We start from the raw sequence: 14,436 nt of genomic DNA on the forward strand, positions 1-14,436 counted from the left end.
TGTAATACCTATTAAAACAAGTAATATTTATTTAATTAATCAATTTTATATTTAAAACAAGATAATAAAGTTTTGTATGCGTTGTGGATACAAAGTTTTAAGTAAACTATATGCTATCAGAAGCTCCAAAAACGCATAACAACAGAAGAAAGTTTAGAAGACTCAAGAAACTTCAGTAAGTGTTTTCTAACACTTCCAGATTTGAGGTATGTTTAAGTATTATACTTAAATCTGGTAATTTATGTTTTCACTTTTTTATATTATTATTTAATGCACACAATCAATATATAAACGCAAGTCAAAAGTAAACTTTACTTATTATTATTTATTTACTTAAAATCATTTTATGCCAGTGATATAAAAAATTAAACACTAGACCATTATTTTCACTTCTTGTAAAAACGTTTGCATACAGCAGGAGTCATTACGGAAGAGATACTCTGAAATATATAAATATTAATGAGTAAACTATGGAATAAACATAAATTAATTATACATACAACAATAACTTCGCTACCGGTGAATTCATAAACGCGTTCACCAATGTAGTTACCATCCTTGTTGGACTTGATAATAAGTTTATTACCATCAATTGAAGGAGTGCTCTGAAAACACCAATTATTTCAGCATGCAATAGATACTCTAAAATTATATTTTGAATAACTCACATCAAGTTCCAAGCCATTTGGCATTTTGTCCTTGAACTCTTGTCCCATCTGGCATTCGACAGTGTTCACCTTACCGGTGTAGTGGGTGTTCAAGGTAACCTTGGAACCCGCAACAATCACCTCAAGAGTGCATGGGGTGGTCTCTGATTTCTCAGCAAATTCAGCCGAAACTACACCAAAACCACAAAAATTAAATTTAATCTGAATGAATATAATTATTACTTGTATATTTACCTCCAACACCGGCATAGAAATCCTTGCCGTTTTCTTGTTTGGTGAATTCGTATTTACCAGCGACGATCGACATGTTGATATATTTGAAAAATATATAAGTATTAAAGATCACAAACGCAAATACCTGCCAAAAAGTGAACTAAACTAAAATCAACATCAGCCGACTATAAATACACACTTCTGCTTTAATTAACTGGCGTTTTTATCGCTGGCGGTGATAACGCAACTGTTTACTTTGCACTTTGACAGTTAGGTACCTACTCCAATATTGTCGGCTCTATTGGACTTACGTAACATTCAATCAAATCAAAATATTTTTATTCTTTTGTTTGTCGCTTTGATTGTAGAGTGACGTGTCCGCCGACGATGAACATATAGATTATAGAGATAATTGCGTAAATAGCAATTTAGTAAATACTACATCAGACAGCACTTTCTTGATTGAAAAAATCTTCTAGAATGAAACGCGGGTTAAACAGATCAATATTTAAACTACGGTCAATGTGATTGAGATCAGGGAAAACCATTTGTCAGACCTTTTCTAAGTTTTTATAGACTTTTCTCTTTATAAACCATTATTTCAACAAGTATTTTTCTTTTCGCTTAAATATTACCAAATTTACTTATACTTTGTTAAATATAAGTATTAAAGTTGCATGATAAAAATAATGTGAAAGAAAATATGTCAAAATCCATAACTTTACATTAAAAGAAAATGGAGATAGATGTCGGATCAATTTGAAAGCACGTCACGCTGAACCTCTTTCAAAGCGACATTATCCAATAATGAGACATTTTTGTTAAAATATTAACTTTTTACAAGCTCGCGCACGAGTTTTTCGCCGCGATTTATAAGATATGTGCGTTGCTACATTTTTCTTCAAAACACACGAGCTGACGTAAGTTGCAGTATGAATTTGATGTAATAATGTACGAGGCAAAACAACGCGATAACCAAACGAATGTGAGTAGCGTAAGCGTGTCAAGCAACGAAAGTAAATTGTTTAAATTTTCAATAAAAATATATTAAATATTTAGAAGTGCTTTGATACAAACTCAAGTGGGCCGAACTGTCAAGCGACGAGGATCTGTTATATCTTTACTGGAGTAGTACAATGAAAGTACTTTTAAGAAATGAAAAATATTTAGTATAAAAAAAAACAAATATCAGAAACAATTCTCTGTTGATTAAAAAAATATCATTTATTTAGGTATATTAAAATATTTTGTGATTCAATTAAATTACAAAAAATAAAAATAAAACTACAATAATAGATTTTTAGTTACATGTACCTGATTAAGTAGTAATCCTTGTTTGCATTGTTATGTATTCTGCGTTGAGTTATATGCTGCGTTCTGTATTCGATCATCGTTGCCTGAAAACATATTTAATTGACATTGCCTTAATTTTAATTAAACAAACCGTTGCGCCCCGAAATCTCTTCGAGGCGTAGTTAAAACCGTCGTTGTCCTTGTTTTGTCGCTGCTGATTTAACTACCGCTTTGCGCTAACTACCCGGGCAGCTTTTATCATCGCAGCCCTTCCAACACATCTTTCTTTCGCGTGTTTCCAGATGGTTTAGCACACACACACATACAGCACACACACGCGAGCGTATTAAACAGACGTGTGTATCAATTAAGCATCCTTTCTTCCAGCAGGACGCAGATTTGCGCTACGGGTTCGTCCTATAAAGGTGTATTTAATGCGTACACGTGTAATGTATACCAAAATGGCAAAGTATTCTCGAGTGTGTCGGTGAGTCAGTCGTTAAATAGGAGTTTAACGATTCGTTCGCAGGATAACTCTGGGACGGTACGCGCCGCCGACGGAGACGCTTCATTAGCATGCCGACAACGTCAGTGTCTTTAACACTATTATTTACCCCAACACGATCACGGTATGCTCGATGGCGCGATAAGCACCATACCAGTAAGAGTAGGTATAATCAAATATGGGTTTATTGGACATTTATAAAGTTATTCTCGGTATATTAAACTGGAATAACAATAACAAAATTAATATTACAAAGTTGACATAACCAAAATTACACCCTAACATTTATTATTTTATAACCTAGACTATTTGCTAATAATAACTAAACATGTAAACTCGTGATTTTGATTTTTGGTTGGCCGAAAGCAAATTAATAAAAATGTGTAGTTGTATTGAACAAAACATTCAAATAATATTGAAACCTCGCGATTGGTAATAAAATTTAAATATTGTGCTTTGTTTTCCTTTGTTTGTACAAATAAAATTGACGTCCAAATCATGAATAAAGTTCACATAGTTGAAAATTTAATTTTTAAAACATAATAATAATTTTAGGCACTATATTAAATATAAATAAATATTTCGAATTTATTTCATATATTGATACAAATAACACTAGATTACTTTTTAAGTGCATTTTCTTTTTTTGGCAAATTTTGGCCCTAGAGAATGCCGTAAAAGGCTCAGTAAAATCTGATAATTTTTATAATATTTAAAATATTTAAATATGCTTGTAACGGTTATGTTGTAGTTTAAGAGACTTTTTATCATGTTTTTGTTGTTGTTCAATTGTAATTCCTAAGTGCTCTAAAATTCTCACCAAAAACTGAAATTTAAAAAAAAATAAAATATGCTATTGAATTTTTGCTCAAGAATCTAATTTACTACTCATGAATAATTGCACCTTCATCCATCAACGTTTTCTTTCATTTGTCGCATTAGAGTGTAAAACGAAAGTGATGTTTTAAACACCTATAAATATAATTATTGTTAAATAAAACTTGTGAAACAGAAATACTACTCACGACAACAAAAGCTTCGCAATTAATTTCAGCTAGTCCAGCTGCCATAAACTTGAATTCTTTTTGGGCACGCTGAATGACAAATCCAACATTTTTCTGAAGTGACACAGGTCCGTTGTACCAAGAACTACTGTAAATAGCCGTCGCTAACCGTTCGGCCTAAAATGATCAGTGTTTTATAAATTAGTGTTTTATACCCTAATAACAAGATCTGTTAAAAAAAACCTCTGCGGTATATTCGGTAGCTGGAAAGCAATACAATGCAAATTGTACATATAGGCACAATACGTAGAAAACACTTAGAATAAATCGCTCAGGGCTTCCAAGACTGTCAGCAAAAAGATACAATTCCATACAGCTCAAATATATTGACAAGATGTACTGACCCAAAAGTGGAATACTTAGAATACTCAGCATCTCAGCTGTGAAACTGAAATATAATTTAATCAAAACGTAAATTATATGAAAATTAAAAGATGATAATACCTAAGTATAAATTTATGATGCTCCATACACTTTCTAAACTTTGATAGGTATTTTGGATCGTTAATGTCAAGATGTTCCAAAACATAGTTGATTATCTGTAGCTGAACCACAAGATGTGCAGCATACGCAACGTATAAGATGTCAAAACCGCAGACAAACGAAGCAAAAGCAAACGCGTAGACATATTGAAATGCGAGGATCACGGCGTATGCGTGTGTATAGTCAGGTACGTAGCATGTAATCAACAATTCACCTTCTTTGAAAATTGGTTGTATGTAAAACAGAGACATCGTGAAGTACACGGATGCGCGAAATATGTGAGAAACGTAGTAGGATGTTTTATATGTCACCTCCAGTTTCTTCTGTAATGTTTCAGGAAATAAATCGGGATTCCAAAATGTTTTGTGTTGCTCGTAGAGTTTCAAAAAACGTTTGCGATGTAATAATAGTGGTGTTGATTTAATAAACATCTGTAAATGTAAAAATAATTATTTTGTTCATTTTGTTTTGGTTTATAATTTAACCTGCAAGAATGTTGTCATGCCTTCCATAGTTTTCGCAAGTAGATCAACATCACCATTTAGATGAAACAACAACATTGTTGATAGCGTGCAATAAAAAACCGCGGCTATAAGCCAGAAAATGCAGATAGCATTTGCGATTTTTGGGTTGTCATGAGGACGTTGTCGATTGATGCCCAATGAGAAAAAACTAATGTCTAAAATGTTAGCGTATTTCATTTTTTTTTGTATGTAATTTTTTGAAAACTGAAATTGGAACTAATTGTACTATACAAGGCAAAACAGTATTTATACAAGATGGTAAAGAACAATTACAGTAAACTTAATTTAATTAATTTCTATGTTTGAGAAATGAATGCGCGTGTTTGCTTCAATTTATCTTACGATTATTGCATTACTAATTTATGTAAATACTATACACTTTGTTTAAACCACCAAATAAATTACGCAACATATACTTTTTATTTTTTTAATAAATAACAAACAAATATTTTAATTTATAGATTTATAAAACATAAAATAAATTTTTTGAATAACACCACTTTGATTATAAATTATTTTGTAGGAATATGCGTATAGTTTCGCATTGTGTATTAAAGTCATGTCAATATTAATTTATTAATTTTGCCATTACTTCGCAAGTATCACGTGTCGAGGATGCCAATTAAAACAATATCATACTAAAATTACGCATAATTGGCATATAGTGTATATTGACATGCGTGGGATTAGCAACTTTCCCTCATATTTATTTCATTACTTTATTCAATTATTTTAATTTCGAATATACCAATATGTAATATTATATTTTAAAAAATGGTATGTGCGAATAAATCAGGGAAAATTTTAAAAGTAGGCACTCTAAAACTGCATGGTCGCTAAAAAAGAGAAGTTAATGTATGTTACAAACTTCATTTCATCATTATAAATTTATTTGCTTCATAATCCATCAAAGTTAGCTTATATAATAATAGTATTATGCTAAAAGCACTCCATTAAATTTGGTAAAATTTTATCTGAAAGCACAGTTGTTGACGACTTGTTTTACTATATTATAGGTAAGGTTGGTGCTTGACTTTGATACCAAAAAAGTTATTCAGATAGTTGATAACCATATTGTGATGCAATATGCTGTGTAATGTATTTGCGCTCTTCTGTTCTCGAACGCATTTAGCAAACTTAATCAGGCCATATTAGTGCAAATGCAATTCCTGTAATTGATGCAATTTGCGGCTGAAGCCATAAAATTAGGTTAAAACTAACATTTCACCACGTCTAGTCTGTTGTAATTCTAACGCGTGCATTTGTTTAGGGCGTTTAGGGAAAACAGCCCACGCGCAACCTTTGCACAGCTCTGCTTTAGCGCTTTGCGACTCCCTCACTCGAGGACAACTTGTGGTGCATCATGTCGGCTAGGCAGACAACAACGGGCACAAAGTTTGCGCGAGGCTCGCTCGTAATGGAACATTAGTTGCAAGATAGCGCGAGCACTTTTCAATTAGATTATTATACCTCCGAAGCGGCGTCGCGGCGTATTAGATTGCGCCGTTGTTTGTTCAACATAATATTCTCGGCAGGCGCACATATTGCGCAGGCGTTTAATCTTAAAATTTCAGCGTGTGGCCGTGTTGGTGCTATTTGTGCGAGCGTATTTCTACGTTTGCACGTTCGTTGGGTAAATATTCAAATATTGAAAATTAAAATGGGTGGCGAGTCAATATTTCCTTTGAATTCCCGACTTTAGAAGTGAAACAAAGTGTAGAGAAGTAAAACATATTCCAGACTAACTCAAGCAGTGTTTTTACACATGTTAACACAAAATAGAATAAAAACATTTTTTTATTTCTGCTCACAAAAATATCTTGTGAGATAAATTCCTATTTTATTATTTCTACTAAGAAAATATCGCAGAAATCAACAAAATAAATTAATTTCCGACATAAATCTACGATAAATCTAACCAGACCATTATTAGTTTCTTGATATGAAATCTGATATTTCATTTCATATCTTTTTTTGTTCTCTTGTCTTTTCGGTGTTTTCGACTTTAGGACATTTGGACTAAGAAAGGTCCGATCAACACCTTGTCGTCGCCTTTAAGCACCTCTAAATTTATCACCGTCCTTATCGGTACGACTTTGTGACCACATTACATTTACACCTGCTTTGCCTCTGAAGCCGCCAGCGAGAGTGCATGGGAAAGTATAATAAAAAGTATAAAGCGTCGAAGGCATGACGGCATGACGGAATTAGCAATCAGTTGATTCGGTCCGGGCGCGCATTTGATAAGCGCAGGACGTTTGTAGGACGCAAGGAGTCGTAAAACGTTTTACTGCTCGTGCAATCATAAAATAAACGAACGAAAAAGGCACCGAAAACGGGGGCGCTCCGCGAGAAACGAAAGCGAACGCGTCGAAATAAAAAGCAACATTTGGAATGAAAGAGTTTTATTGCGATTTGTCCAACTAATTGGCAAAAAGCTTGATTTATTATTATGACTGTTTTATTATATCTTCACATAAAATATAATTTAGCCCAAAAATCTTGTTTTTTTTAATAATATTTTATGTTTGACTGTCTAGGAAAATAAACATTTATGACGAATTTTAAAATCTAATAAATAGAAAATTTTAATTTTTTTAAAATTTATATACCTCTTATTTTATATTTAATTAAATTTCCACTCTAATAATAAAAATAATAGCATAGAACATGAATATTTTACTAACAAGTCTTTAAAAGATAAATGAAATAATACTTTTGTTAACAGTTATAAATCCCTAACTGACCACCAAGCAAATAGATAAAACTGAATAAACCTTTAGCATTTTGATACAAAGTAGAATTCCACAGCAATTTCCTTCATAAGTCTTTTTCCGAGTAGTGGTAGGTACTAAATCAGGAGCACTCTGGGCATATTATCTCGACGAGCAGATTTTCTTATCAAATTTGGCGTGTTGCACGTCACGTCTGTGATTATTATAATTATGCGCTTGCGACGTCGATGCAGCTCGGCACCGTCGCTGCGCTGCCATGCGACAGTAGACGTAATCCAGACGAGCAGTTATGCCCGACCCAACCTTGTCAAGCTGTCTGCGAAAATTCTGAAATTTAAAAGCTTTTTGGGCACCCTCCGCTCGCCAGTCGACGTTTGCTAACCATTGGCGGCAGCGGGACGCCTTTCGAAATAAGTACGAACAACATACCTCCTCGCAACTTTCATCTCCACTCGAAAGAAAGGTGCGCAGAGTGCGACGAGACGTGAGTCCTACGTGCAACATTTTAAAATCTGTCAGACAAAACGTCAGCAAGAATTAAAGCATCTTCAGTAGCAGGCAAATCCGGAAACATGAAAATTGTGGAGGCGGGCCCACTTGCTTCCTTACTTTTTGTTCAACTTTTTGCCATGTTTAGTATTTTAATACATGACATGTTTGTGAAATCGTGATAGTGGTTGCATTTGCATTCCGGTGAATATGCAGTTTAATTTTTGGACGTATGAATGCCATCTCATTGTGATTATCATCATAATGTTCATACCTACATCGCAAACCCGCTCGCTGGAACAAAATGTTTTGTTCACAATTGTTTTCTATACAATTTTACGCGCGGTCCTGTGAATGCATTACGCCTCCATTATTTCAACCGAATTGCGGCTCTGTCGGCCGGCCTTCTCTGCTATTTTTATAGACTTTGAAAAATTCACATCTAGATAATACTTGCCTGTCAACGCGTCAAATTAATTTTGTGATGCAATCATGCAAACAACCAACTCAAACCCATTCCAAAATGCAATCAAATATAAAATAGGTATTTCAAAAAATATCAAATTACAAATAATATAATATATGCTATATTAAAATAGAACATGAGAAAATTAAGACTTCTCATTTTATTAAAAAAAAAAATTTAATGAGATTGATGTTCAGGTTGTAATTTAAATTTTTTGTCCTCGCATTGTCATCCCGTATTCATAATTTGTACCGTTTAATTTTATACCTGCCAATCAAGCGAGTGGGCAGAGCGTCTGTAACGGACAGCAACTTCCATCGACCCAAAACTCTACCGAACCAGCCGAACCAATTCCGCTCCACTGCCAAACCAAACTAACTGCTGCAAAATCCTCGATTTTATCAACGACGCCATACCCACACCGCAAACTCACATATTCAATCTTGTTTACCTTCATCTCAAGCTAAACAAATCAATTATTACAAATATTTTGAATAATAATCATGGATATCATCTATAATATCGAAAAGTCGTTGCCCGAATTTTATTTGGCAGTGCATGCATTGCCCAGTGTTAGCCAGCAGGTATTGACATAGTCGGCTGATGTCTAATCAATACTGATTAAACAAGTTAGCACTGCATTGGACCGAACCATCCCGCACATGAACAGGTTACGTGTACACAGGTAAAACTGAAAGCTCGTATACACATGATCCGGAAACAAACAGAGATTCCGGATGGAGTTGCCTGGTAAATGCATCGTGGGCCAGTAGTTGGTGTCCGGTGTGGCAAGGTCCATGCTCAGCTGCAGGATAGAACAGGACTTACCTGCATTCGATGTATGTGTAATGGTTGAGGTGGTAGCGCATCTGGGAAACAATCCGATCTCCAATATTCCAGCTATTCTCATTAAATGCCTTATGCCGGTGGAGTGCTTCTAATCCTCAATAGTGTTGTTTGTTTAATCAACCATACAGTTTAAGATAAATTTTACAATGCCTAAAATTATAAACATTTAAAATTCTGTTCTAAAACATAATTGAAAGCCATTTATAAATTTAATCCAAAATAGTGACAACTCTATTTTTCTCAAAATCTTGAGCTATTTAAGGGCATAACCATATTATATAAATAGAGTGGTCGCTCTCGGAAGCACCCGAAAAAAAGGAACCGAAACCAAAGTGACAAAAGTGTAAGCATATGTGCTACATTTATGCGTGCGCGTATGTGGGATGTGGGAGGGTTGGAATATGTGTGTACATGCGCGAGCGTTTTGGGGTGGCTAAACAAGCGTACTCTATCGTGTGAACGCTTCGGCGGGCACACACGACGCGTCGCTCTGATGTTCATCCCCGGTTGCTGCCGCTTTGAGCGAAAAGACCAAAGAGTTGTTCGAACATCGGGAGCGCGTCGAGTGCACGACTACCTGCGTCGAATAACATTTTATCGATGTGGCATAAATAAACTGCGCGCACGAGCAACTCGGAAGTTCGCAAAAAGCGAGCACGTCATCATCATCGCTGAAAACATTAAAAATGCAATTCAAAAATAAAGCGCGGATAAACGCAAAGTAGGAACGGCAAGAGGGAAAGTTTTTGTAATTATGGAATTTTCAGAAATTTGTGAAATGAAGTAAGTTTTACAGAGTTGCTGAGTTGTTAACAATTTAGTTAAAACGTCAATGGCAAATATTGGATTTTCGCTGCCCGACTTGATTAGTTTAAGTTTAAATCGATAAAGAGTTTCAATGTTGCCTTGAGCCAAACTTAAATTACCTGTTTAAAAACGCTAGAGTTTCTTTGAGTGCTTTGATTGAATCATATTTGGAGTTGATTTGTTATTTTTATGATAATAGAAAGTCAAGATGAGTGAACGATCGAACTCCTGCCTTCTGTCAATGTTTGTCCAACAAGCGAGACATGCCCTATCTTTGCAACCCAGATTTCAAGCAAACAAAAAAGAAACTCCTCAACTTTCATCTCCCCATTTCTTTGGCAACAACGCTGATTTTCTAACTTTCAGTGATTCCGCTTGATTTCTTTCTGCTTCGCATGAATACATCTACTCACATACAAGTATGCATTTGTTTGTGCCGCATACGATGATGACAGTCGTGGCGGGACATCTTCATTATACCATTTCTGCCTTTCGGCGACGACGGCAACTGCTGCCGCTGAGTGTATGAAGTCGCCGCGTCAGAAATTATCAGCGACGCGCGCCTTCCGCGGCGTTTTATTTTGCCACTACTCGCGCGCGCGTTCCACTTGCGGCGATAGTGGCGGCGGCAACCGGCGGAGAAGGCATTGTGTCGAAATGTCGGTGAAGCGGACGAGATAGGCGCGGATATTTCCGAATGGCGGTGATGACAATGCGAGCGCCGCCAGGCGGACGAAACGCGTTTTGACGTCTGAGCGTCGACCGCTTTTGAATTTCACGAGGCGGGTGGCAGCGCGGGGCACGTGCAAGAGGTTTATCTTTGTAGCTGAAGAAAGTGAAATGTGATACATATTCAGTTGATGAATGCACAATTAACGTCATCTCATGCGTCTCAAATCAATAAAACAAAGCAAATACACATTCCCAGTGCTAAAAAATAAAAACCAGTTGATTTATTATTATAATATCTTATAAGTATAAAATCTTGATGTCCATCACTTGATTAAAACCAGCTTGGAAGGGTTTTTGGTGTGATTAATGAGTAAAATTTGATTTATCATAAAATGTTGCGCATTCCACCGATCTACTGCGTGCCGTTCAGTTTCCAGAGATAATAAATCACTGCAAATTAATTATCGATTAATCAAATAATAATCGCTATCGCTACCTGCGCGACGCTGACAGTTTTTCATGTCGATGTGAAGCACTTCCATTCCAAGCCCACACTTAGTTTATCAATCATTGTTCTAAGCAACAAATTTAATTAATAAACAATCCAATCAACTTCCGGTGGCCTTTGAAACTTGAGACGCAGTCTCCTGGGTTTTGGGGACTTTGAACACCATTACGCAATTCTTAATCTATATATCTAAAGTTTTGGAAAGTGATTCACGCCGAGGGTTTTCGATTAACGCAAGGTTTATGCGATATTAAGGGTTGTTGGTCAAACTAATCTACACTTTCATTATATGCAAATCGATAGACGATCACACTTTAACGGTTAATTTCAATAAAACGTAAATATTTTTGTTACACTTGGGTTTGAGTGTACTTATAGATAAGAATATTATGTTGAGTAAATTGAAATTAATGTTGTTATCTTTATCAACCTGTATAAATATGAAACTCACCTATTTTACCTATGTGGTGACGATGAGCGCGCCATCCCCGGCGCCATCGCTAGTCTGGCTAGTCGGAGATATCTCCCCCGAATGCCTTGCCACCGCGCACCCCGCAGGCACCAAACAATCCACCATCCAACCGATCCACTATATTCTAATAACACAATACCGGGCCCACCGCATGACGGCTATACAAACAATGTGAGACGATATCGATCCGAACCACCGGCACCGCCGCCGCTCACCTATGCCGCTTCCGTGCGCGAGAGAATGGCGAACAGCATCTATCCAGCCGCAGAGGCGGCGGGTGGCATTTCCCCCTTTTGCTAATTGATATATGTCAGTGAACGAAGCGGTAGATCGGCGAGAAAAGCTCACAAAGCGCACTAAATAGAGAATTGTGAGGATAAACACCGAAAGCACGTGCAAATGTAAATTTTGCGGTAAAAACTGCTAGAGTTCAACAAAGGAAAACAAGAACAATGGAAAAATTTAGAATGACAAAACATATTGTAAGGGGTTATTTTGTGACGCGGTCGGAGATGTAAGGGTCGCATTGTGTGTCAACCGGCTTACGTCGAATTAATCATGCTAATTGAACATTCTGTGAGTTTGCGTTTCTGGCTACCAACGTCAACAATTTCACACTACAATAAAAAAAATAACTTTAAAAATGTTTTTAGGAAATGTATTAAATATAATAAAAGGAAATATTACCACTACCGCCAAAATATGTAGCTTAGAAATCAATTTATTCACCACCAAAACTTAAAATCAACTTTATAATACACATAGATTCAAATATAAATAACACAAACATTGTGCATCTAATTTAATTTTTTTAAATTTAATTTTAATTTAATTTATTTTAGTTTCAATTATTGTACAATAAATTTTTAAATTTAAAAAAAATCTAGAAAAAATTTATTAGTGCCGATTAGTGTAAACTTGAGATAAAAAATGCAAATAAATTACTTTTATACTTTTGATTATGACATACGATTTGAGAATATTTCACTAATTAATTTACACTAGAACACAGAATAGAATTGACTCTAGACGAAAATACGCAGTAACAAAAATACAAAAGAATTTATATTTCATTTGCTATACTTTGTAGCTTCCCAGAACAAGGTAATTAATGATTGTAATACAACGTCCTTGAAAGAAGAAAATTTTAAACTCCTTACAAGACTAGCAGTAAAGATCGAAGTGCCGATCTAGCAATCTGTTATCCCTCGATTCCTCCAAGCCGGATTGAGCAAACGAAGCGTGTCTATTTTACGCCACAAAGTAAAGAAATATCAGCTCCAGAACCCTCCGGTCTTCAATGAGAAACAAGGATGAAAATTGCCAAGTTGGCACAGTCAACCCGGCGCAATTTACACACCTTCGAAGGAAACTAAGGGATAATTATTTTCATTTGCTTCATTGGTTCACCTCTTCAGTGATTATCTGATTCATCAATAAATTACGGCCAAGCATGGATTAATCTTTCGCAGCCCGCATGAGTCCTTGTAACTGTTTTGTCGAAGCTACATGAGTGCAATATCCCACACTTTACCTAAAGTGCATTCATATTGGTACGTATATTCTAGAAATTGATTCACGACATAATTGCTTTGAGCAGGCAACATTGCCGAACAATGACACATAATCGGATTTCCAATTTTCACTTTGATGCTAGCAGGTTTCAACCAAGATAACGTCTTGAGCTTGAGGTTCAACTTTCCAATACCAACTTTTCATACGACAAACCAAATAGCGTAGATTTAAATTGAGGTTATATAAAACTAGTAGGTCAGAGGTAATTTAATTAAAAAATATTATATTAATAACTATGAAACCAACTTTTTTCAGGCAACACGTAATCACATTACTTTGCCACGACTTTCTGCATCAAAGTAAAATATTGCACCGCTTGTAAAAGCGCCAGGAATAATTCAATTAATTAAAAACGCCACCAATCTGAATTAATATTTGAGTAATTGAGTTACGAATCGTATTATTTTTAGATGTTATAAACATTTAAGAATAATTTATTTATTATTGCACAGAAACAAATACAAATTAAAACACATATTGAATGGTGTGGTATGTGAAATCAGATCATCTGTTAATTATTCTGCACCTGTTTTATCATGTTTTGCAATATAACACATCATTTCGTAATATTTTCCAGGAGTTATTCATAAAATTGCATAGAAAATATTTCCATTAATATTTTCGCACAATGCATATAAACTACGCAACTACGTTTTATAAAAGGTTGGTGCACAACAATTTGCTGTCGGGTTACCTTACAATATTCAACACCACTCTAACATCCAATCACCCAACAGTTGAAATGGTTCTTCGAACGCACTTAAATTTTAATTAATCAATAACGTTTTAATTTTCTTCGAATTGAAAACGAATTAACCTACAAAGTGTTTTAAATTTTTGTTTAAAATACAAAGTAAATAAAAGAAGAATAATTTTTATGTAATATGTTAGTTTTATTTATGAATATTTTTATATGCTATAGATGATGTTTATTATGTTACGTATAATGCATATTTCAATTTTTACTCTGTATATGCGCAGGTAAAAATGCTTTAGAAGTGAATTAATAAATTAGTTCATCATGCTCTTGATGCCCGTTTGCCGGCCGGTGAAAATTCTTGCTGCGCCAGATTTAATTTTGTTCTCAGCGTCGCGATGAAAAAACGAATGGCT

The 14,436-nt window shown here is 35.1% G+C and overlaps 2 protein-coding genes across 2 annotated transcripts; both read right to left on the reverse strand.

Annotated features, from left to right (window-relative positions):
- Window positions 1–305: 305 nt before the first annotated feature.
- On the reverse strand, window positions 306–1,082 carry LOC135801637 (sodium/calcium exchanger regulatory protein 1-like). Its single transcript, XM_065315095.1, has 4 exons — window positions 903–1,082; window positions 669–838; window positions 501–605; window positions 306–440 (listed from the first exon to the last, which is right to left on the reverse strand). The coding sequence occupies exons 1-4, from the start codon at window positions 973–975 to the stop codon at window positions 387–389; spliced, it is 402 nt and encodes a 133-aa protein (XP_065171167.1). The 5' UTR covers window positions 976–1,082; the 3' UTR covers window positions 306–386.
- A 2,160-nt stretch (window positions 1,083–3,242) lies between these two features.
- LOC135801639 (putative odorant receptor 85d) lies at window positions 3,243–5,216 on the reverse strand. Its single transcript, XM_065315097.1, has 7 exons — window positions 4,712–5,216; window positions 4,538–4,657; window positions 4,188–4,282; window positions 3,927–4,131; window positions 3,705–3,860; window positions 3,565–3,651; window positions 3,243–3,505 (listed from the first exon to the last, which is right to left on the reverse strand). The coding sequence occupies exons 1-6, from the start codon at window positions 4,925–4,927 to the stop codon at window positions 3,586–3,588; spliced, it is 858 nt and encodes a 285-aa protein (XP_065171169.1). The 5' UTR covers window positions 4,928–5,216; the 3' UTR covers window positions 3,243–3,505; window positions 3,565–3,585.
- Window positions 5,217–14,436: the final 9,220 nt, after the last annotated feature.

Source organism: Atheta coriaria, unplaced genomic scaffold, assembly GCF_025399875.1.
Source record: "Atheta coriaria isolate IRGN ID8LTWV9N9 unplaced genomic scaffold, Caltech_Dcor_3.1 hic_scaffold_11_pilon, whole genome shotgun sequence".
NCBI lineage: Eukaryota > Metazoa > Arthropoda > Insecta > Coleoptera > Staphylinidae > Dalotia > Dalotia coriaria.